This window comes from Rissa tridactyla, chromosome 1 (assembly GCF_028500815.1).
Source record: "Rissa tridactyla isolate bRisTri1 chromosome 1, bRisTri1.patW.cur.20221130, whole genome shotgun sequence".
Classification (NCBI taxonomy): Eukaryota; Metazoa; Chordata; class Aves; order Charadriiformes; family Laridae; genus Rissa; species Rissa tridactyla.
Window position 1 is genome coordinate 68,152,050 of NC_071466.1, and position 23,705 is coordinate 68,175,754.

The 23,705-nt window shown below is 36.3% G+C and overlaps 1 protein-coding gene across 6 annotated transcripts in view; it reads left to right on the plus strand.

Annotated features, from left to right (window-relative positions):
* Window positions 1–23,705, plus strand: part of ATP11A (ATPase phospholipid transporting 11A) — a 126,848-nt gene that overhangs the window by 53,796 nt on the left and 49,347 nt on the right. For all 6 annotated transcript variants that reach the window (XR_008465939.1, XR_008465925.1, XM_054198526.1 and 3 more), the window contains exons 2-7: window positions 6,010–6,132; window positions 15,110–15,199; window positions 16,369–16,449; window positions 19,029–19,136; window positions 21,269–21,397; window positions 21,867–21,970. Coding sequence is in view for 4 of the 6 variants with exons in the window: in XM_054198526.1 (XP_054054501.1) it covers window positions 6,010–6,132; window positions 15,110–15,199; window positions 16,369–16,449; window positions 19,029–19,136; window positions 21,269–21,397; window positions 21,867–21,970 (635 nt within the window). In the remaining 2 variants the exon portion in view is untranslated. The remainder of the gene's footprint in view (window positions 1–6,009; window positions 6,133–15,109; window positions 15,200–16,368; window positions 16,450–19,028; window positions 19,137–21,268; window positions 21,398–21,866; window positions 21,971–23,705) is intronic.

Below are 23,705 nucleotides of genomic sequence, written 5' to 3' on the forward strand. Positions count from 1 at the left end.
TATTAGGCAATTGTATTTCAATGTTTCAATTGAATTTCAATTTCAAATGTTTCAAATTTCAATTTCAAATGTTATTTCTGATGAAAATCACCATGCAAGGATTTAAAATGCATTTGCAGTAAAGAAATACGGTAGTAAATATTCTGTAGCAACAGTATAAGGCGACAGATCCCATGACAGTGGCATCTCCCATAGGAAATGGGTTAATTAGGAGTTTATTGGAGAGAGTTCTTCTGGTTTTTTATATTTTTTTATATGTTTGCTTCTGAAGTACTGCATTTTGCTGTTCCATTAAATTAGTGGTTTAATGGCGTATATCCATATGGCTTATAGGTGCATGAAATAACTTACTTCCTGTTTACAGTGCCTAATATTGAGGTAATCCTTTTTCAGATTATAAAACTTGATAGAGAATTTATCTGATAATGATATGTTGGAGTTATTTTGTCTGTGCCATTCTATATTCATGTGAAAATTCTAAAAACAATCTTAATAGCTTTTAAAGTTATATTTCATGCTGAACTTGGTTCATTCATGTGGAGGGCTGATATAATGCTGTGAACAAAACGTAAATCTTAAGTGCTTTGTAGAGGTCTTAGTGAGTTTGCCTAAGTGAGTGGATAAGAATTTCACCCTTTATCTCCACAAAGAAATAAATGTAAATTCATGCGGGTTTTTTTTTTTTGCAAAGTGGGCTATTTCAATTCTTAATGTCTTTTACTGGCAGGAAATGTAGATTATGACAGGAATGTAGATTATTCATTTTTTTATTTCTTTAGAGAGATTCTGCTTTTTATGATTCATAGGTCAGATCTGCCTTTGAAAGGACACTGGGATTTGATTGTATTTGGAAAGGCTGGGTAAAAATTTGCACACTGCGCCAGGGTTTGCACAGGGGGAAGGCAGCACATTTACCTGCAGAATGATGCTGAGTAAGTATAGAAGAGCAGGTACTCAGTACATTTGACAAATGAAGACAGAGATGAGATTATATGATCTCATGGTTTGGTAAAAAGTGTATGACAAATAAAGGAGACAGTTTTCTTAAGATATTAGAAAGGAAAATTAGTTCCTTTTTTCACTTTGGTGAATTACAGCTTCCTGAGATATTGAGGTTGTTTCTTTCCACTGAATGAAAAATTAGAAACTGAGAGCATTTTTTTAGTGCAGAGCTGCTGTAATGTATCCAATTAAATATGAGCAAAATATTCTACATGCAAAAGCTTTTCTTCCACACTATGCACCATTAGTTCTTCACGCAGATTTTGAGTGATAATAGCTTCTCAGCATCTGTTATCCTAAAACTCCAAAGTGATTGAGCAGCTGTGTGTTTGGTGTGCATTTTTAACAATGGTGCTAATTGGTTTATTGAGATCAAATAGTAGTGTTTTCTTGAAACACCAGGCTGTTGCCAAAGCCTGCCTCTACATGTGTGAAGTATTTCAGTGTGAAAGAACTTGAGTTACAGCCTGGATGAATAAGGCTATAGCTGATGCTGAGAATTCATTGCTGTCAATCTGTGGTTAGAGTATACTGTCCGTTTATGACTCTTTCTGAGAAAGCATTTAACAAAAAAGTAGAAGAGAATATCGTTCAACAAAGCGTACTTACAATCTGGCCAGGGCAGATTTTATCCGAGTTTTCAGCTGTACTTAATGATATATTAACTTATTTTAGTAGAGTTTGTGTTTACATTGTTTGGTGAGAGAATATAATTTGGAACTGAAGATTGTTGCTAGTTATTACGCCCAAATTACCAGCTCAGTTGGAGACTCAGGAAATGTCATTCATTGTTTCCATTGAGTTCCAAACCGTAAGTCAAATCTCTTTACTAAAAATACTTGGAAAGACTTGGATGCTTTTAAGGTCAGCTACCTTTCCAGGAGCCTACTGCTAGGATCTTCCTATCATCCTTTTGCTGTCACCTGTTGAATACAATACCCCCTTGTCTTTTTAGATAATATATTTTTATTTAAATTAAATTTAGAGAAAAATTAGCACAGTAGCATGAAGGTGAATCTCAAGCTAGTTTCAGTTTGATTTTTTTCAATCAGAAAAATAAGCTGCATGAACATTTGAGCTTATAAAGTATAATCCTGTTAACTGGCTCTATTTAGTGTTACGTAAAGATGACTTAGTCTTTTGCTGGTCTTTGCTTTCTGTATTGCTGACCCTACTTGAAAGACTGAAAGCTAAGTAATGCTTCTTCATTGATGTGCCAATGAAACTAGGTCTCAGTACATTGAGCTTTATACTATAAATAGAAGCAGATAATGCTAAGGTTTATTTATGGTTTCGTGGACATATCCTTAATGGGCTTAAGTAATAGAACTTAAAAAAAAAAAAGTGAATATAGTTCCTTGTTCTGGCAGCAGCATCAGATTGCTTTTTTTCAGTTACCCCGATGTCATTCTGTTAATGATCTCTCATGTGCAATACCTGAACATTAAAAGATTTCTGGATCAATGTATTTGGCTTTGTAGGTTAGTGTTACCAGACGTTCAATTGGTGTGTTTTGATTTCTCTGTGGCGTGCGTCCTGACTTCTACTGCTATTTTTCTAAGAGCATCTTTTTCTGCAACTCATGCAGAAGCTTCATGCGAGTGAGTTTTCTTGTGGTGGTACTGAATAGGGCATGCTACTTTTTGCATTGTGCTTTTACTTCATGGAAAAGCATAACCTTACTCTTCCCTGCTAAATTTTTATATTTGGACTGTGAATGTTTGGGGGTTCTGAAGCTGTTGAATTAGGTCAGGCGCATTTATTTTCTAGTCTCTATTAACATATTGAAAACAAACAAACAAAATGTTCTGTGCTAGCAGGTAGTTAAAAATGTTAGATATGATTTTGTATTTTTGTGGCAAATTTATCAATTTATGATAAGACCAGATCCAATTAAGGTAACAGATAAGATCATCTTGATTTTATATCCATACTTAAAGTACATTTTATAGAGCCTTTATTTAGGGATACAAATTCCAGGTTGTGGCATTAAGTTGGTTTACTTAGTGTGTTAACACAATACTCCAGGGCCATCAGACCTTTAAAAACTGGTAGTAGTACAGGAGAATGCTGTTTAGAGCTCTGACTTTTGTACTTCCTAGCTTGATAAGTAATTTCACAGAGGACTGTTTTAACTGAGTCATGATAAAAATCAGTTTATACTGTGAAATCTAAAAAAATGCTTTTTTTAACTAATAATATCCTTGTCAAGCTGTCTTAGATTGTCTCATAATAAATATAAGAGATAAATTGTCAGAATGGGCCTGTGTTAGAGGGAAGGAGTAGCCGAGGGATTTCTTCTTGATGTTTATGTTTAAACATTCTTTAACATTCATGTGTTGAATTCCCATTAGCCCTTTATGCAATCGTCTTTGAATTCAGACACTTAACTGTATCAGGAGTAATCTTTGTGTTGCTTTTATTTCTGGAATGTCCTTCCTAAGGAAAAATTAATAAACAGTGTACAATTTTACCTACTAGAGAATATCTCACTCTCTTGCATTTCTAAGAGTATTACTTGGCACAAGTCTCAATAAATCATTTCTTTGCATTGTACATTCAAGTGCACTGACAAGGTAAAAATATATTGCGTTCCAATAAAATGGTAAAAGATACCACATTTTGTTCTTGGCATAGAAGGAAGGTGGAATATGGAAGAATTTTCATTGCTTTACTTCCTTCCAAAATATTTTGCTTGCTGAAAGAATCCTACCTGTTCTTCAGAAGTGGGCTGAATGGCAGTTTGCTTTTTGAGTTGTGACAAGTACAATCAATGATATGGGAGGAAGTTGTCTGCCTGGAAAATCAGTGTAATTTTTAAACTAACCCATGTCCTAATTTCAGGTCCATATTGGAGGGATCTGACGTGTGAGAAATGTTGTATGTGCACTCCCGCTAAGTCAGGATAGTTACGGAGCTTAGCATAAGCTGTGATTTGGCTGTTGGTGTGTCTTATGAATGGCTGTCACTTTTACTTCCTTTATAAGGAGCTTGTCTTTCTATGATTCTATGATAATAATTAAGTGGTTCTTTCAAATTATTGAATATAGAATACCACATTAAAATGGCTAAGAAAAACTTTGGTTTTACCTTTATTTTTAGTTTTATGCCTAGTTTTGTAATTTTAGCCTTTGGTAGCTTCTGAACATAATACCTTCATTTTTCTGTATTGTGCAAGAATTAGTAATGATTTAGGATCCTTTTTAACTAGTTCTAGTATAAATGTTTGGGACAGCAAAAATTGCTTTTTTTTAAGCCTCTTACTTTGCTTTACATTTTACTTCATGACTACCCAGCTATTCTGTAGTTAATAGTCTGAGTCCAGTAGGTTTTCTTTCTATATTTTTTCATGTTCCCACCCACCCCCAAGAAAGTCATGCACATCACATAAATAATTGTTCTATAAGCTTAACCAATCCATATTTTCAGAGTATTGCAAGATTTTATACATACATTTCAACAATAATGTATGTTGAAAGCTTGTTCTTCACTTATGGGTTGCACTTAAGGCTGTAGAATAATCATATGAAATGAGCCAATGAAGGAAATGCTAGGGTACATATATTTTTGAGAACTAAATTTTATTTTAGACTTATTAGCCATTGCTGTACTAGTAAAGTAAATGGGCCCAGAACTATTGACAGCAAGACTAGCTAGAAAAGAACATACCATGTCTATATGATTAAACTCCCTCTTATTGTCAGGAACTGCACAGCTACATCCAGCTGCTTTGGGAAGTGATGCTTTGGTTGTGTTCACTACCAAACCACCCCTGGTATTTATTTAGTGTTAGTTTGCTAAGTAGCAGGCTGACAGTTTACCCTTAGAGACAGACAATCAAGCATCAGTGCCCAGGTGCGCTTTCAGGACATGTTTAATATACTAAATAGATGTAGCTGTTGAAGATGCAGAAAAGAAGCTTCCCTTTAATATGCTTAATGGAAGTATATGTAAATGCATCATTACAACATAAAGCAGAATTTTTGAGTTTAAATTGATTACATATTTAAATATTTAAATTACTCCAGACTTGACCTAACGATTATGTTAGAAGAGCTGGTGCCTGGGCTTCTCTATGTAGGACAAAGTATTAGGAATGTATGATGTACCTGAGAAGTATTTTTCATATGGTAGATGGGAATTAAGAAGACTGTTGACTAAGGGATGAGCATTTTGTAATCCAAGTCCCTGAAAAAGCACTAACTTCTAAATGATAATAATAAAAAAATCTGTCATTTTGTTTTTATTTAAATACTTTTGTACAGTGATTTGGACTTTTTTTTTAACTGAAAGCATAGAAGTGCTAATTTTGGACAAGCTGTAGGTGTGGTGGAGTTTCATGATGTAAATACATGAATGTTTTACTTTGGCTCACCTACTTGTTTTCTACTTGCAGACATAGGTTTCGTAGAAGAGCAAGGGATCTGAGTTGATAAGCTGAGGTCTTTTCCTGGCAATCTTAAGAGTTCCTAAACTTGTTTGTGTTTGGGGAAATTGTTATTACTAGTATTTCAGAGAACACAGAGTTTCACTTTGCTGCGAATAAAGTACCAAGTTATGGCTGGCTGGTCTTAAAAATGAGATGTACTTGTCATATATATAAATGTTTTAATTAGCACTGATTTTTGTCAGTGGTAAGATGAATAGCAACCACATACTAAACTTACATACAACACTTACTGAATATCTAATTAGACTGAGAAAATCTTAAGCCATTCTTCTTTTTTAAGTTATAAAACTAAAAAGTCAGAATAGTAATTTTCATGGATTCCTTTTTTTTTTGTCTTAAGGGAAAGTGCGGTGTAATTTAGGCAAAGTTTTGACTATTTACTTAGTTTTATTTGTTTTACTGCTCTTGAGATTATAGAGAGAAGTGTGTGGGGTCATGCAGTGATGCCTATATATGTGTTGATGATCAGACACATGATTAGTTAATTCAGTGTGTGGCTCATCTTACTGCGGAAATACTGAGTGAACTGACATGATGGCTGTTCTTTCTCCCCATAGTGCGCTGGAGAAGAAAATTGGGTGGACAGTCGGACTATTTATGTTGGGCATCGTGAACCACCTCCAGGCACGGAAGCGTACATTCCACAGAGGTTTCCAGATAACCGAATAGTCTCATCAAAGGTAGTAGTATTTTCTTTTATTTATTTCCATAAATCAGAGTAAGTTATTCTTTGTGCTTTTGTTTATTTCCTTCAAGATTTTCTTCCTATACTTCTTATATATTTCTCCTTTACCATGACTGGCAAAGGTAAAATGAAGGTATCTCAAGTTTCTTCCACAAAAACTAATTGCCAAATTGCCTCCACCATAAATAGGAATAGAATGACTGCTCCAGTGTTTACTATCATAAAGTAAGAAAGCAGTTTTCATTTGGGGCAACCCTGGAGTAAAGAAAATCTTCCCAAGGAAAGACTGCGTCCTTTATAGTCTAAAGCAATACCTCAAAGTACTATAAAATGGCATGATCGATAGAAGTGCTCAACAAATGAAGCATCTCCACAATAACAGTGCCATTCCCCTCAGAAGCTCATGTTGACAAATTCCCATAGAAATAATATTCTTTTTATCCACGTACAAGTGGATCATTCTTGAACTCTTCGTACTGTGATGCATTCGTGCCCTTTAGAAACCTTCCAGTTATCTCTCACTTTAACTAGTAAATCTTTCTGTAAGCTTCGGGAACTTTCTGTGAGCAGTTGGGCTGTTGGTACTCTCCACCTGTTTAGACTGACTGGCTTGCTTTAGCCAAAGGTTTGTACTGCAATGGCATGGAAAACTGAACATTTACAGCTTATTGTATGGCTAACACCCCAAGAACATACAAATTTTTAATGTGCTTAGATTTTGATCTTCATGAGCACGCACCTTCAACCAATTAAGAAATAATAAATTCAAAAGAATAGCTCCTCTTCGTCTATCTGAACACTTGCCATCCATTATATATAATGGCAAAGCTGTAATAAAACCCACGCTTTTTTTAAACCGTGTCTCACTTCTTATGTGAAATTTTTGTATTTTACTATCTTCCTTCACTACCGTTTTTACTACATTCTTTCTGTACTTTGTTCAAAGACAATATAATAACAAACAGCACAGTATCTAGGCATCTTTAATTAGATAGAATATTCAAAAGGTAATGCAGTAAATAGTCCAGATGGAATACAGTCACACTAGTACAGTGGGAAATCCTTTGCTCTATGCATTAATTTGTATTGCCTTTTGGATTATTGAAGAGTAAATACATTTTATGCAAGGACTTGCATTCCTTCTGGTTCCGTAAGCTAGCTAGCTCTTAACCTTCCACTTTGTCCTTGTCACTTGCTCCCTTATGAATGCTCTGGAGGGTCACCTGCCATAGCTTAGGAAACATGGATGTAAGCTTCCTGAAAAATGATCGAATGTATAAAATTAAGATGGAAAATCCATAATTGTCAAGAGTAAAATAAAGACACATGCATGCAAGCACGCTGTGTAATGTTACCTCAACCATGAAGGATATTTCCTTCATCTTTCATCAGTAAGACAGACAGTAACTTTCAGCTATGCTTTTATAGGTCTTTAATGCTTATATAAGAAAGTATATGATTGCTCTTCAAGGATGAGGAACTCTGATCTTCCAAGTACAGATTTTACCAATTTAAGACAAACTGAGTTTCTAAAAAAGGTAGTTTAAAACCATGAGGCTACCTTATCAATTAGATTATCTGTATTCTGCTATACTAACAAATGTCCTGTCATAAAGCCCTGAAAAAAGATGGCAGCTTGAAATAACTACGAAAGTCTAAGCTTCATATTATTTCCTTACAAAGGTAAACTTTAGTGTGCTTTACCAGAGGTTTTCTGGTGTCAGCAAGATAGTAATTTGATTCCAGTACAGAGGGATATTTCTTGTATATTGCAGTGTCACTATGAAATGTGGTTAATGCTCTGTGTGCTTAATGACATATCCCTGGTCATGAAAAATTATATCTAAACAGACCTTGGCCAGACAAAAATGCTGTTTTGATTTGATGTGTTAATTCAATTAATGATTTTAACAATGCATTACAAAAAAAGCTGTGTTGAAAAAATAAGGGACAAAAATTTATGTCTTTTGGATTGTGCATGCAGTTTGCTTACGTTCTAGAGGGTAGTGACCTTTGTAAGGTGGATCCTTATGATGATCTAACTTTTAGCTACTTCAGCTGCCCAGGGTGTTAGCCTTTAAAGTAGCTGTTGTGTGCCCTTCACTGAGTTTATCATACGACAGTGATGCAGCACGGCAAAATATCAGCTGGTAGTCCCAAGGAAACAAGCAGAAGATAGTATCATTTGTGGGGTTGTTCAGCCTGGAGAAGGGAAGGCTCCAGGGAGACCTTATAGTGGCCTTCCAGTACCTGAAGGTATTGAAGGGTAAAAGAAAGCTGGGGAGGGGCTGTTTGCAAGGTCATGTAGTGATAGGAGGAGGGGCAATGGTTTTAAACTAGAGCAGGGTAGGTTTAGATTAGACATTTGGAAGAAGTTCTTTACAGTGAGGGTGGCGAGACACTGGAACAGGTTGTCCAGTGAGGTGGTGGAGGCCCCATCCCTAGAGACATTCAAGGCCAGGCTTGATGAGGCTCTGAGCAACCTGATCTAGCTGAAGATGTCCCTGCTCACTGCAGGGGGGTTGGACTAGATGACCTTTAAAGGTCCCTTCCAACCTAACACATTCTATGACTCTATGACTTCTCATCAAATACTGATACAAACATTGATTTGTATGAGAATGGCCTGAAACAATAATGCTGCATGTTGAGAATCCTATAAATTGCAAGGGAGACCTTAGCTACCTTCAGTGCTAATCCGATTAATTGTGAGTCATCTCAATTGCAGTGACTAATTGTTAAATAAAACTAAGTAATTTTGACATGTTTCAGTGGATGTTGTTGAAATGTGCCTTTCTTCCAGCAGAAATTCATGCCCTTGTGCTGTACCTCTTCCCTGCAGCACTCACTCTTAGTGTCGTTATAAAAACACAGACTGAGGCGTTCTGATTTCTCATTTCATTGCCACCTTTCGAAGTAATGTTAATACTGAAGCTTAAGGAAATAAAACGCCTCCACCAAGATGAGCCACTTGGAACCCACACCTCTCCAAGGTGATGCTTCATAACTGGAAGGATTTGTCTGGCCTCTCTAGGACCATAACAGTTTCAAGAAGAGGAGTTCAAACACAGCCCTAAGCAATGACATTTGAAAGTCAAAAAGCATCCAGAGACCACAGTGGGAACCATCATGGTCGTGTGTTTGTGAAGCTGATCAATGTTTGTGTAGCGTGCCATGTGGGGGCAGAGAGGATGGGTAGACACAAATGCATATGGGACAGGTACCAATACAGGGAATGTTGTGTGTGCCTTTTAGTGTGTACATATTGATCTGCTCTAAAAGCAGCCGAAACATGGAGCTCCTAGCTTCTGCCCAGGTAGTCCACTGACGCACAGCCATACTGGCTGAAGCAGAAGGTCAGATCTGACACTGCAAGTGTTAAATAGTCAGGCCTGCCCATCCATGTCAAAGGGACAGGAGATGTTAGTAATGAAGAAGAGTAAATGAGCCTGATCAGCAGTCAAACTCAAATGCTTCTGAATCAATTGGAGTGTGCCTGGTGCCAGCTCAGGGACAGCAATACCTGCGATGGGATGAGAGTGCATGAGCATGCAGTTCTCCTTCCAGGCATGATAATACAATTTCCTTCTGTGGACATCTGCCAGTGCCTAGAGAGAACAAGGAAGAACTGTTAGCTCTTGATGATCCTGCTCAGGGTGGGATTTCCAGGACAAAAGTGCTCTGCAGCCTCTCTTGTGCTCCCAGGAGAAGCCATTTACCATTCTCCTGACTTAGACCAGGATTATTAGCGATCTTCTATTCTCTGCCGGTACTGCCCCTAACGGAGCCTTTAAGTATTTCATATCAGTATGGAGTCTGCATGGAGTGAGAGAAAAGTGGAAGGAAAGCAAGCAGGTCCAAACTCAACACCAGGGAGGAAAAGTGTAATTCTCCTCACATTACTCGCTCACTCTTGTACAGACTTGCTTCTGTTTTCCTAATGCTCTCTGCAACTTTTGTCTGTAGTCAGTCATCCTTGCTGTAATTTTTTTTTTTAATTGTAATTAGATAATCTTCCAGATGCTGGGGGTTGTCTTTGTCAGAGGAATTCCTGTAGATATAGCCCCTATTTGATAAAACTGAGGGTTGCTGAACAAGGGCTGATAAAAAGATAGGTTGCTTTGTTTGTAGTAGAAATTCTGTTTTACCTGCAACTATTTTTAAGGAACCCTATGACAAAATACATATGCATTCAAATGTGTAGGCACCATTTGAACTAATTTTGCCAAATCAGTTTCATTTTTGCACTCTCTGAGCATACCAGTGGCTCTGAGTCATGTGCAAAAGCCCCATGCATAACAGAGTTTACAGTGATCCCTGTCATGTGAACCACCCTACATCATGTGGTGTGGAGAAACAGGGGTCTCGTCCTCAATGGAGTGCAGGTGGTGTACATGGTGATATTTTCATCAAATCGTAGTTAATTCTGTATTTCTACATTAATTCCAAATTGTCCTAAATGTTGCAAAGTGCTTTTCAAAATTTCATGGATATTACTATTCCAATTTTATTGAGTCATATATAAGCAAAGAATTCTGAAGCTTTTTGCTTGAAGAAGTTAGTGGAGACTGATTTAATACATCAAAGAACATAGATCAGATCAGTTCAGCTACAAACATCCTATGTGGTTATAAGCAAGTTGCTTGAGATAGACAAGCCGTACTCTCAACTCAGTTCTTAGGATTTGAGCGAATTATTGATTTCCTTTTTTCACCCCCTTTACTATGGTTTTCTCTGTCAGCTCTCTTTTGGAGTTCGGCAAATTGTGGTTTAAAAAATATTTATAAATAAAACTAATTTTAAAGAAATTGTCAAACTTTTGATCAGACCTTTTTTAGCTATTCTGTTATCTGAGGGATAACTATATGTGTGTAATATATGCAATAGTTAGGTTGTTTTAATAGTATAATAAGGTATTATTATATATATAATGTTATGTGCGTATACATACAGTCCAGTTAAGCTGGCAGCTTTAAGAATATATTGTCTCTTGGCAATTGATAGGTACTATAGAAATCTGTATATTAAAAATACTAAAATCACTGTGGACTGTTCAAGTTTTGTGTGTATGTGTGTCTTGATCTGTTAAAAGAAAAACATGGAAAAACTTTTAAGAAGTGACTACAAGGTTATTGTTCAGCTTTTATCTGTTCTTCCCTGAGTTTATTATCCTCAAGATGGATTCTGTTTTCCACATGGGATGAGAATAAGCATAGCAAGATAGCAATATAGTAGATATTTTTGTCAGAATAGCATTTTAAGCATTTAAAAGAAACAGTGGAAAAGGTTGAGGGCAAGGAATGAAATCAGAGCAGGTTAGAAGCAAGGTCACTGTTTAAAACAAATAAACTGTAAGAAACTGAGGTGTTGACAGAACTCAATAATGCAATATGGAGTGCTTTTTTCTTATAGCTCCAGCTTTTGATGTCAAGTGATTACTTAAGAAACTCTCCTTTTACTTAAGAAAATATCTGCCTCTTAGGACGGAAAGAGAAGCCTGAAACGTGAGCATTCTGGTATACAGATATCAAATGGAAAAGTCAAAGTACAATGTTTAGAAAAATTAAACTATTGTTAAGATGACCCTATTTTATATTTTTGATTTCATGGGACCGGCTCTAATAAGGGAGCTAGGGCATGAGCAGGAATAGTGCGGAGGTGTGCGTAAGTAGTCCAAGCACGTGATTACAGAAGTACGCCAGCACTGCAGGTGCTATTAAGATGATAAATGGGAAGAAAATCTACTTGAGTTATGCTGTTTTGACTTGAGACAGACTGATTTTACAGTTCTTTGCACAGTGCTTCAGATGCATCTGTTCGCACAATGTGTTCATCTCTTGGATGAATACGTAACTACTACTTGCTGTCTGATGTATTATCTCCTGTATGCAAAATGTACGTATGTGCTCTGGCCTCTAAGTCTTTTGCAGCAATTGAAAAAGATCAGTTAAGCCTCTCCCAACTTAAAAGCTTCAAATGCATAACTATTTGGATAACCTTATTTCCTTCAAGTGAGGTACAGTGAAAAAAGGTAGTTAAATGTACACAAACTGCTTTTCAGAGTTTACAAAGAGCATGAGTAGAAATTATCTGAGGAAGAGAGGTGGTATTAACTCTCTATCTGGGCACGGTAATCTGATGTAATTAATATCTTCATTTTTAATGTCTTCTCTTTGAAGACTTTTATTTTGTTCCAAGCTAACTAGAGTAGAGAAACTGCCTTGAATGCAGTCCTGAGATAAATTTTGTTGAGTGGCTGCCACTCTGTTGTTTCTCCTGGGAGTGATTATGGTGGTTAAATATTAATCATCCATTTGTAGATACTGCTCTGAGCTACTGACGGCTGGGGCAGGAGGAAGTCTGTCTAGACATCTTAGTGGTCTTTATTTCATGCCTAAACTCCTTCAAAAATTGTTACTACTTTGAAGAAGAATGGGCAGAATAAAGATGTACTTTGTATGTCTGAAACCCAGTGTAATAAAGTGCTAAAAGTCTGTCTGGTTTTTTGAAAATAAAGTTTTAAGAAGTTCTTTGTGTTAAAGAAGCATCCATTTTAAGTGACACCTCTCAGACCATGAAAGTGATCTCCCAGGTTACTCATTTTTGTTCCGGTAAGAAGAGTTGCTGACCAGCGGTGGAGCTGTGGGAAAGACCACTGCTTGACAGGGAAAGCAGTGAACTGAGGTTGGAATACGAGGAGAATCAGATACTAAGGGTAAAGATGAACATTCAACCTTTATATAGGCTGTTGTTTTAACTAATTTACTTGACTTCCTCAGCCAAATGTTTGAAATATCTAGTTAGTCTGGCAACAACATGCTGTCACCACACTTTTAGTCAAATAACCCTCTAGGAGATTAAGCAAGAAGTTACTGCGTAAGAGATTACATTTTTATATTATGAATGGTGATTTGGGGAGCTTGTATAAATCATCAGACGTTAACAGTCAAAAAAGCCCTTTAACATGGAATAAACACTTGTTCTATCAAAAAAGATAAACAGAAAAATGTAAGCAAAAGCTTTTCACTGAAACCTCTATTCATTTTTCCTTCTCAGCAGGCAGAGATTAATAAAAATAAGCGCGTAAGATTAGAAAACAGGGATAATTTGCCTGATAAACAAAGTTAATGATGAAAATACAAAATTATTATCATAGAATACAATCTGTATCGTCATATATCACAACAGCAGTTTTGAATGATCAGGACTGTTGTGTGAGGAAAAATAATCCAGTCTAACCAGTTCTCTTTCAAAATTCCAAGCTAAGTAGCTGGGTAGCAGGGAGTGCAAGCAGCATTCCAGTCTGATGAAAAGTATTCTGATTGCAAGACGAGAGCACTTGACTTTCCAGCTGTTGCGTGTGTGCCTGCCTGAGTTTTGGCTCGCTCAGAGGTGATTTAATATTGAGGTAACTATTAAGCAGGATAAGTGTTTGCTTAGGCCATATTTAGAGTAGATACTGATTTTTGGCACATGATAGTACAAGAACATCTCATTCTTTTGTCTTACGCATGTCCAGGCTTTAACCCCCAGCAGGTAAAAAAGTTGCTCTACGTAATAGGGGTCTCATATACAACTAAGCCATGCTTCCTCAGGATCCTCTTCATCTGTAGTTGTAGCAGTAGTATTTTTCTTTTAGATCTCTGTGTGCCTTTGCTTTCAGGGCCAAATGCAGAAGATGTCTAACTCATGGCATAATTTGCATATCAGCAAGTATCAGTGTAACCTGCCAAGAAGAGACAAGGCATATTTGTAGCAGAGCAAATAAATGAGGAGAAGCTTCTTAGCCCATCTTTTTTGAAATGAAAATTACATTGGAGTTGTCAGTTTATTATGTGTCAAATGATGATTTCGATAAAAAAATGATACAGTGTTAGTTTTCTCAAGCCATTTTTTTCATCTTTTCACACATTTTTAGCTGATGTTTTTACATGCGTTCCAATAAGCAATCCTTGCAATTTTTTAGAGAGCTGCAGAGTGAGCTGTGTAAAGAGAGTATGGTTGAATCTGCGGCAGGGCAGGGGAAGGGGCTAGGTGGCATAAGGTCCTTTCTCTCTCACTTTTATACGATTTTTTTTTTCTTTGAAGTTTTTTGCATTTTTTGTTTGCACTTTTATATACTGTTTCCTATGTAATTTTATTAATCTTTAGATAATTTGTAAGATCAGTAGAGAAATCATAGGGTTGGAAGGGACCTCTGGAGATCATCTAGTCCAACCCCCCTACCAGAGCAGGGTCACCTACAGCAGGTTGCACAGGAATGTGTCCAGGCAGGTTTTGAATGTCTCCAGAGTTGGAGACTCCACCACCTCTCTGGGCAGCCTGTTCCAGTGCTCTGCCACCCTCAAAGTAAAGAAGTTCCTTCTCATGTTTAGGTGGAACTTCTTATGCTCAAGTTTGTGCCCGTTACCTCTTGTCCTGTTGCCGGGCACCACCAAATATGTAGCCGTTTACTCTTATACACTGCTATAGTTTATTTTGAGGAGCATGTTTGTGTCCAAGCCAAGGAACAGAAGAAGCACTGACAACTTTTATTTGGTCAACTTTGCTATGACTGCATAGTTAACTCCTAGAGTGCCACCTACCTCCTCAAGCCATGCATACAAAATGGAAGTGGTTTAAAAGTGCTGTTTGAAGTGACTAAGATGTTTTTGAAGTCCATTGATGGCTTTAAATAAACTGTTCTGTAATAAATCTCTGAATGAACAACCAGCATTGTTGCTAGTCAAAAATTATTTTAGTCCCTCATACCAAGATTATCACAGTTCAGGGAATTGATATGATTCCAAGAATACATGATTGCCAATTTAAAATTCCATTTCAGTCAAATATTAAACAAAGTAACAAAAATACTCCTGCTTCTTGTATAATTTAATTTTGAATTGTGAATTATGGATTTATTTGATTTTTAGAACACAGATCTGTATAATAGTTCTCTTGCGAACACTGATAATCTGTACATTTGTTTTCAGTACACGTTTTGGAACTTTATACCGAAAAATTTGTTTGAGCAATTCAGAAGAATAGCTAACTTCTATTTTCTCATCATTTTCCTTGTTCAGGTAAGCTATCCCCATTTTTCAGTACACTTCTGGACTCATCCTAAAAAAAAAAGGAGTTGACAAAGTTTTAAAAATGCAGTGGTTTTGATGACTGATGAGGTAAATGGTTGAGCGTGGACAGCCTTTTACACTAATGATGTGACAAAAAGAGTTTTATTTCATGTCCATGTTGTAAACCTGAATCTAAACTAAAGAGAAATTGACATAATCACTGGTTTGGTGGCAAGACGTCTCTTGATAAAATTGAAAAGAATGAGTGTAACTTTTATTTTTATTTTGTAATAAACAAACATCCAGATCAGTAAAACCATTCTTATTGAGTATGTTGATGATAAATTTCTGTTAGTTTTGTTAAATATTATATTTCTTGTAACAGAATGATGCCGTTCGTTTCAGTGGTCAGTCAGGCCCAAACCATGACACACTGTTATCAAAGTCTGTAGAAAAACTGAAATATAGGTGCTTACACCATGCTTGCTTAGGGCAATACATAAATATTTGTTTTTTTAATTACTATTTCAGATAACTAGTTTGCCGCTTTCTGGCTGTCTTCATTCTGAATCTTTCTCAATCACTTAAATGTATTAAACAGTAAAAATCTTACAAAGTTAAGTGAAAAGCTATATTACTTTGCACACCAGATTGTGTAGAAAAAAAAGCTATGTAGATTTCCAGGACAATTTAGATTTTCTTATCATTTGAACTCACGCTCTGGATTCTACCTCTTTGTTTAGAATTGCAGAAGCCACAGCTCCATATTTCAGTATTTACTCCTTGCATGCATAAGAGCAGCTGTATTGTATAACGTATGAAAGTAGCGCCATGCTAATTTCTAATGCTGCTCAGTAATTTTCCCTCCAAAGCTGCAACTTTCCAGTCTGGTACTTAAACCTTTTGCAAGCGTATATTTTTACTAGGCATTAACATCTGAATGTTAATGTGATCTAAATATAGTATTGTGTCTTAATGTAGCATATAGATACTTTTAAAATTTTGTTTGTATAGTATATATTCTTAAAACTGTATTAAAGTACTGTTCTTTTTAATTAAAGTTCCTTGATGCTTTGTAACGTATTGGTGAAATGATTTCTTGAAGCATCTTGCTTGAAAAATTGACTGCTTACATTCTCAAAAATATAACAAGAAAATATTTGTTCCTTTTGTTGCAGTTAATTATTGATACACCTACTAGTCCAGTTACAAGTGGACTTCCACTTTTATTTGTCATCACCGTAACTGCTATCAAACAGGTGAGTAATTTAGTGAGCAAAATTAAAACTAATGAGAACATTATTATTTGGTTTGCATTTCAATTTTCCCTGCCTTTTTGTGTTAGACTGTCTTAGGGCAATGCCTAAAGAATGACTGCGATGAGTTTTGACAAAGTAATTTTACTTTTGTTTCTGTAGTTTAATTAGTTGCTCTGTGATGATGTCTCACCAATTCAACACTAGCTTCTGAATTATTTTCTAATTTTTATGTCCTTGTGTTCCAAGGAATCATTTACATTCTTGTGTTAACTCGACACAGTTCAGCTTCTGTTTGTTTCTCTCTAAATAGCTGTACACATCCTATTATGTTTTTCTGTAATGACTGAAAATGAGTTTAGTAAGAACTATAAAAACTTTCAAGATAAATCTGCTCTTACCTTTGAGGTTTCCTTAGCCTTCAGTATATGTTAATTATAATCTGCAGTTCATAACGATTGCTGCAGTGCTTTCTTCAGGTTAGCATTGAACAGGCGTTACTGTATTCTCTTGATTTTTTTAATGTGAAAATTAATCCATAAAATTGAAGTATTTTTTCAAAATTAATTTTTTTCTACATGATTGAGTATAACAGATCCTAATAGAAGTTGTTCTGTCAAAATAGAACTGCCTAATACAGGTATGGAATTGTACAGGTTTGCCATTTCACTTTTAAGTTAGTACTACCAAAAGGAAAAGATTAAGGTGGGTTTTTTTGCCTGCCACCCTAAATGCTGCAGTGCCACAGTTGACGTGAGCACTTAAAATGTAGATGAGATTTTATTGAAATTAATGGAATCTCAGATTAATATAGAATGTTTTAATTCATATGGGGATATTACGATCAGATCTACGTGTTATCAGAGAAGGTGAAAAGACTTGTGTATCGTGTTAGTGACACTTCAATAAGGAAAGCAACAGCTATTCACATAAGCCAAGCAAAGTAAGGAATTCGTTCACTACTTCCCATTGTCAGGCAGATGCCCAGGCCTCAGCACATGTAACACTTGCTTAGGAGGACAAATGCCAGCACCACAAATGACCCCTTTCTGCCTGCTTTCTCTGAGCTTTTCTTGCTGAGTATGATGTCTTACAGTGTGGAATATCACCTTGGTCAGTTTGGGTGTGCTGTCCAGGCAGTGTCCCCTCCCAGCCTCTTGCCCACCCCCAGCCTACTGGCCTTTTTTTGGGGTGGGGGAAGATTGGAGAGAAAGCCTTGGTGCTGTGCAAACACTGTTCAGCAATACCTGAAACACCGGGGTGTAAACAACACTGGTTTAGCCCCAAGTACAAAGCACAGCAGCACATGGGCTGCTGTGAAGTACATTAACTTCATCCCAGCCAGGCCCTGTGATTTTGATGGTCCCTTAATAGGATAACTTTGCAGATAAGACCTTTGCAGTCTTTATGCTAAATGCAGACTTTTCTTTCATTACTTTTCAAATAAACTATGGAGAGCAGTGTTTCCATTTCTTTACAGTGTAAACTATACACAATTGAGTATATTCTATAGTAGAATTCAGCTCCTGCTGGTGAGCGGAAGTTGTGATACGTGCAATAGCTAGTATTTTATGCGTGGCTTTCCCACTCTTAAGATATTAAATGTTACACTTTAGAGGCTTACTGTAATTGGTAGTGGTCTACCAAAGTCTGGATTATGATGTGCTGTACCTAGCACTGCAGTTCTATCTATCTCTTCGACAACTGGTGTAGACTTTGGGACCTGCTTGAGGAGTTGTAACAGCCCTTGGAAGTATATTATGTTAAAGTTATAAAGACTCTGTGAGGTCCCATGTTGTCTCTGAGAGCATCCAAGGTAGTGATGCGTTTGTTCTCCATTGACTTTTCAAATGTGCTCAAGAGAGTTAGATGTAAAAATGCTATGGAATACAAGTGGTATTTTCCATCTCTTAACTGCTGGTGTCTTTGTCAGTCCCAGTCTTTATCCCACGGTGGGACCTTTTGGATGGAAAGTTGCAGATTCCCTGTCCTTTATCTCTTTGTATAAAACACAAATGCATAGGATAATTGAGCAATCAAAACAGGTTACTCTGCAAAGTCTCTTGAAACAAAATTTGTGAGGACTATATATATTGCATATAATGTTAAGAAGTTTGACATAATTGTATGACAATCAGGAAATATGACCACCTTCAGTCATGTCATCACCTTATCATTCAATATGGAGTCCCAGTCTTCCAAAATATATTTTCTATGCTTTTATCTTCTCAGTCTATAATACTTACTCAAGACCCAATACAGTATGAGCAAGAGATGATCACTTAAACATCAGAAGTCGTTCTACACATTGTAAACATGCCTATTCATCAAAATGTCTTGATTAAAATATATATTTTTGTTGACTAATTATAAACTTGAATGCTCTTTTTTGTATAGGTCACCCATGACTGTATTACTGACATGTGTCACAATTTCATTTGTTCTAGTGAGAATATTTTCTTTTTTTTTCTCCTTATTTTGATCAAGGATAATTTTTAAAATTTTTGTTGCAAGCTAGAGCTGTTTTGTGTCTTTATAGCCAAATGTGCATCAGTGTGTCATTCCATTTCACTGTTTTCTAGGGTTATGAAGATTGGCTTCGACATAAAGCTGACAATGCAATGAACCAATGCCCTGTTCATTTCATTCAACATGGTAAACTGGTTAGAAAGCAAAGCCGAAAATTAAGAGTAAGTAACTACGACTGAACAGATTTTAGGAGTCAGGCTTTACTTCACACTTCTTGTAAAACAAATTATACGGAAATGTAGTGTGACGATGTTGTAGCACTTATTACATTTAATGGAGATTAGACCTACAATACACTAATTTTTAATTTAATGCCTCTGAATAAAGTATTTTTAGAACCTAGACATGCTTCTGCTTTATCTTTGCTTTGTTAACCCCTCTCATATCTGTTCCTTTCAGTTTTCATTTTTTATCATAGAATTTCACTCTGATTTGTCTTTTTTATTTTCTTCATTTTTTATTCCTCTGTGGTTATGCACATTTGTAATTTATTTAAGCCTGATGATGATAGTCAATGCTGCTGATTTCTCCTATGTGTACAACATGTATATATGCATACATACATATACAATGCATTCAGAATACTTTCTTCGTTACTCATCAAATTGCAGCCTCTTCATTGGCCTTCTGAATGCTGCTACATTCCCTTCCTGGTATTTTGAAGATTATTTTCAGAAATTAATTTCTGCTGCTTTTTTCTTTTTTTTAATTTTTTTTTTTTTTTTGCTTGTGAGCAGATTAACTTTTCGTCATTATTCTCTTTAGAACTCAGACAATTTGATAGATATTTGTTTGGAATTTCTTTGTTTCTAGTATCTTTGTGAGGGATGCCTTTTTCTGTCTGCCTTGTCTGGACATAAATGGCTCTACAGTATTCACAGGCTTTCTGCTGTGACCTTCCCTCCCTTTGAGTGTGATAGCTTCTGCCTAGGGCTTCCTGTTAATAAAAATAATGAAGATATCACATGCTGAGTATTCCATGTGTGCAACTAAACAGTTGAATATTCCAAATAAAAAACAATAAAGTACGAAATAGCTGGAATTTGTATGCAATTAATTAATCTATTGCTTATATTTTTTTTCAATTTCTCCCCTATTCTTTGCCTTTCAGAGGTTGTATTTTGACCAACTAAGTGATAGGAGAAACAGGCATAGGAAATATTTGCATGTAAAGGGATATCTGTATGTATGGGTAAACAGGTAAAATTCTCTGACGTGCATTATGCAAGAAAACAAGACTAGCTCCTATAAAGGTAGACTGTTCTGCACCTAAAGGCTGTGGATATTGATTAAAGAAAGGAAAAAGAAAATTGCTAAAAGAAACTTATTTTTCACAGAATCACAGAATGGTTGAGGTTGGCAGGCCTTTCAGGAGGTCACCTGGTCCAACTGCCTTCTCAAGCAGGATCACCCGGAGCTGGTTGCCCAGGACCATGTCCAGACAGGTTTTGACTGTCTCCAAGGATGGAGACTCCACAACCTCCCTGAGTAACCTGTGCCAGTGCTCGGTCACCCCCACAGTGAAAATGGGGTGGAGCCTCCCATGTTTCAGGTTGTGCCCATTGCCTCTGGTCCTGTCACTGAGCACCACTGCACAATGGAGCCTGGCTCCATTGGTTTTTTTGTGCCTTTAGCTGACACAGTGGCAAATGTTTTCAGAACGTGTTTTAAATTTTATTCAGAAGATGCTCTTTGCTAGTACTTCTAATTGTTTGGGTTTTTTTTTTTTCTTATTCCTGCCTTTTTTTTCTTCTGCAAATTGTTTACATTGTTAACTTTTGTTTAATAGGCTGTTGTATTATAGATTGTTCCTGGCTTGCAGGGTGTTTTGTATGCCATTGGTTACAGAGAGAATCTTGCTAGATAATTAATAATAATTTGTAAATAATAAGGATCATTCAACACTGTGATCTGTGAAAATCAAAAGTAAGAGGACTCTTTTGTCTTTATGAGCTGGTTTTGAAACAATTTTTTGTTGTACTTAGTCTTAAAACAGTTACAGTATCTTCCATCTCTCAAATAATGTTGCAAAACTTAGTAAGAGAGTACATGCAGAATGGTTATCCTGAGAGGAAAGGTAGTACACAGTGGACCTCGGTCTTTCCACAAGGTGTAGTTCAATTTTTCAGAGATATTTCTGTAGTTTTTACTCCTGTAGTAAAATCCTGGTGTAAATAAAAAATGATACATTTTCAAGATATTGCAGTGAACCTGGGTTTTGGGTTTGAAACCTGAAATTTGGGCTGCTACATAAATGATAAATGCATTTTATTTTGTTTTGTTTTTTCCCTAGGTTGGAGATATCGTAATGGTAAAAGAAGATGAAACATTCCCATGTGACTTAATATTTCTATCAAGTAGTAGAGGAGATGGAACATGTTTTGTTACAACAGCTAGTTTGGATGGTGAATCCAGTCATAAAGTAATAAAATGTTTTATGTTTTCTTCTTAAGGCAAAATTTGCGTTTAATTTTTTTACAGATTGCAATATGACTTCATGTTATATGTCTGAGCAGATATACTAACTCGTGTAACTTACATTTCTGCAAGTTGACTTCATTTCTCTTAAAGTATCATTATTTTATGGAAAGTTTTAAATGTATTTATTTGTGGTTTTGTTTGTGTCCAGTTATAGATGTGCAGATTATAGTGATAATACACAAACTTTTTTGTACTTAACTGCTTTCATGGTGACCTGATTTGGGAGTACACTGCAAGGTACTTGCATATAATGTAAGAAGGTGTCCAATTAGGAGCATTTAAAGTACATCTTATTTGAGCTTTGTAAAGGATAGTAAATCTATTTTGTGTTGAACTGATTTGTGGATTAACGTCTTGTATATCTGTCCTTACTCTCTTTGATTTTATTTACACCTTTTTATTTATTCCAGACTTACTATGCTGTTCAAGATACAAAGGCATTTCACAATGAACAAGAAATCGATGCACTACATGCTACCATTGAATGTGAACAACCTCAGCCTGACCTTTATAAGTAAGAAAATAATTCTTACCTGTTTCACTTAAGGTACCCTAGCAATAAATTATAAAAGTATCATAATGAAAAGACACTGGCTACATCTGTTTGGTTAGGGTGGGCCCCAGAGTGAGCTTGGAAGTCAGGTTGGTCTTCCATCCATGCTCTTTTCCTGCAAGTAGCTCACTAGTCTGCTGTAGGGGGCAGTGGTCTACAAAGGGGGGGTGCACAAGATGATCCATTGGGGTGCGTGACAAAAATTTTAGGACTTCTATTTATTTTTTTAATCTAAAAAATACGGAAAAAAGTAAGCTTTACTAATATTTAATATATTTCTTGACACTGACACCCTTACTCAGTCTGTATGTCAGTGTCCCATGTCACATGCAGTTTGCAAGGAGTGCCTGGGGGAATAAAAGGCATTCTACAACGCGGAGAGGTTGCCAGTGGCGTCCTCACTTGTTCCTTTGCTTACAACGTATTGCAAAGTATTGCAGTTTGTGTGCCCAGTTAAGTGGATTTACAGATTGTATTATCTAGTTCTAACTAAAGTAACCATCACAAAATGGTCAAGTGGCTTAAAAAGATGCCTGCAAAGAAACCACAGATTGAAGATACTAATAATGCAAGCACAGGTGAACAACAAGAAAAAGGCAAACTCTTCTTCTCCTCGTATGAGCTCTTCATCAGCCACATTACGAGGTAAAAACAATGCCAATTTAATCAGATGTGACAAGAAGTCAGCTAAAAAAATTTGAAAATATCAAGACTATTTGAAATACAGATTTACATCTGTTATCATTAACAATCAACCTCACCCTACGTGCTTTGAGATATTAGCTAATGATAGTATGATGCCATTATTATTAGCAAGACATTTAAAAACTAAGCATTTAGAACATGAAGAAAAGCCCCTACAATTTTTTAGCAATGTTTAAAGTCTTGCAGTACACAGTATTTTACAAAAGTACTGTACGAGATTTCACTAAACTTAATGATAAATCTTTAGAAGCTTCTTTTGAGGTTTCTTTCTTAATAGTGAAAGACAAAAACCCACATACTATGGGGAAACACTTGTTCTTCCTGCTACAGTAAAAATAGGTGAAATAATACACAAAAGCCAATATGGTTACAAACTAAAATGCACGCTTTTGTGGGCAAATACTGTTGGAAGATGCATAGAAAACATTGCTTATTTCTGAGGTGTGGAGGTATCTGTTTTCCCTGATCTCAGTGACAAGGAACTGGTCTAGAAATCTGCAAGGGAACAGATTCTTTAGAAAACCAATTCCATGAATGGCTTGATCATTTTTTAAATACCTGGCTCACAAATGGAAGGGCCGGAAGTTGAAGCTTGTGCTACTAGAGATGGTGGAATTTATTGGGACAACTGATGACCAATGAAATAATGAGAACACTTATCAGTAGACAGCTTCTATCTTTGCTAATTTTGACTTGGCACTTTACCTCTCAACAAACCACAGTGGTGAATCTTTCTTTCCGAAGGCACATGGTCATTTTACATCATTTACATCATTACCCTTCCAGGGAAGCAGACCCACCAATTCCCCATATTTTCCTCTGCTATCCAGAATGCTAATGTCCAGTTTGGTTTGAGGTTACCCACTTGGACAGTGGTATTGCAAATACAGTGAACTGAATCTGCCTGGAAGGAGGTTAATTTTCTTCATAGCAACCCATGCAGTGTAGTGTTTTTGATTTGTGAGTAAAACGGTGCTAATAACACATGATG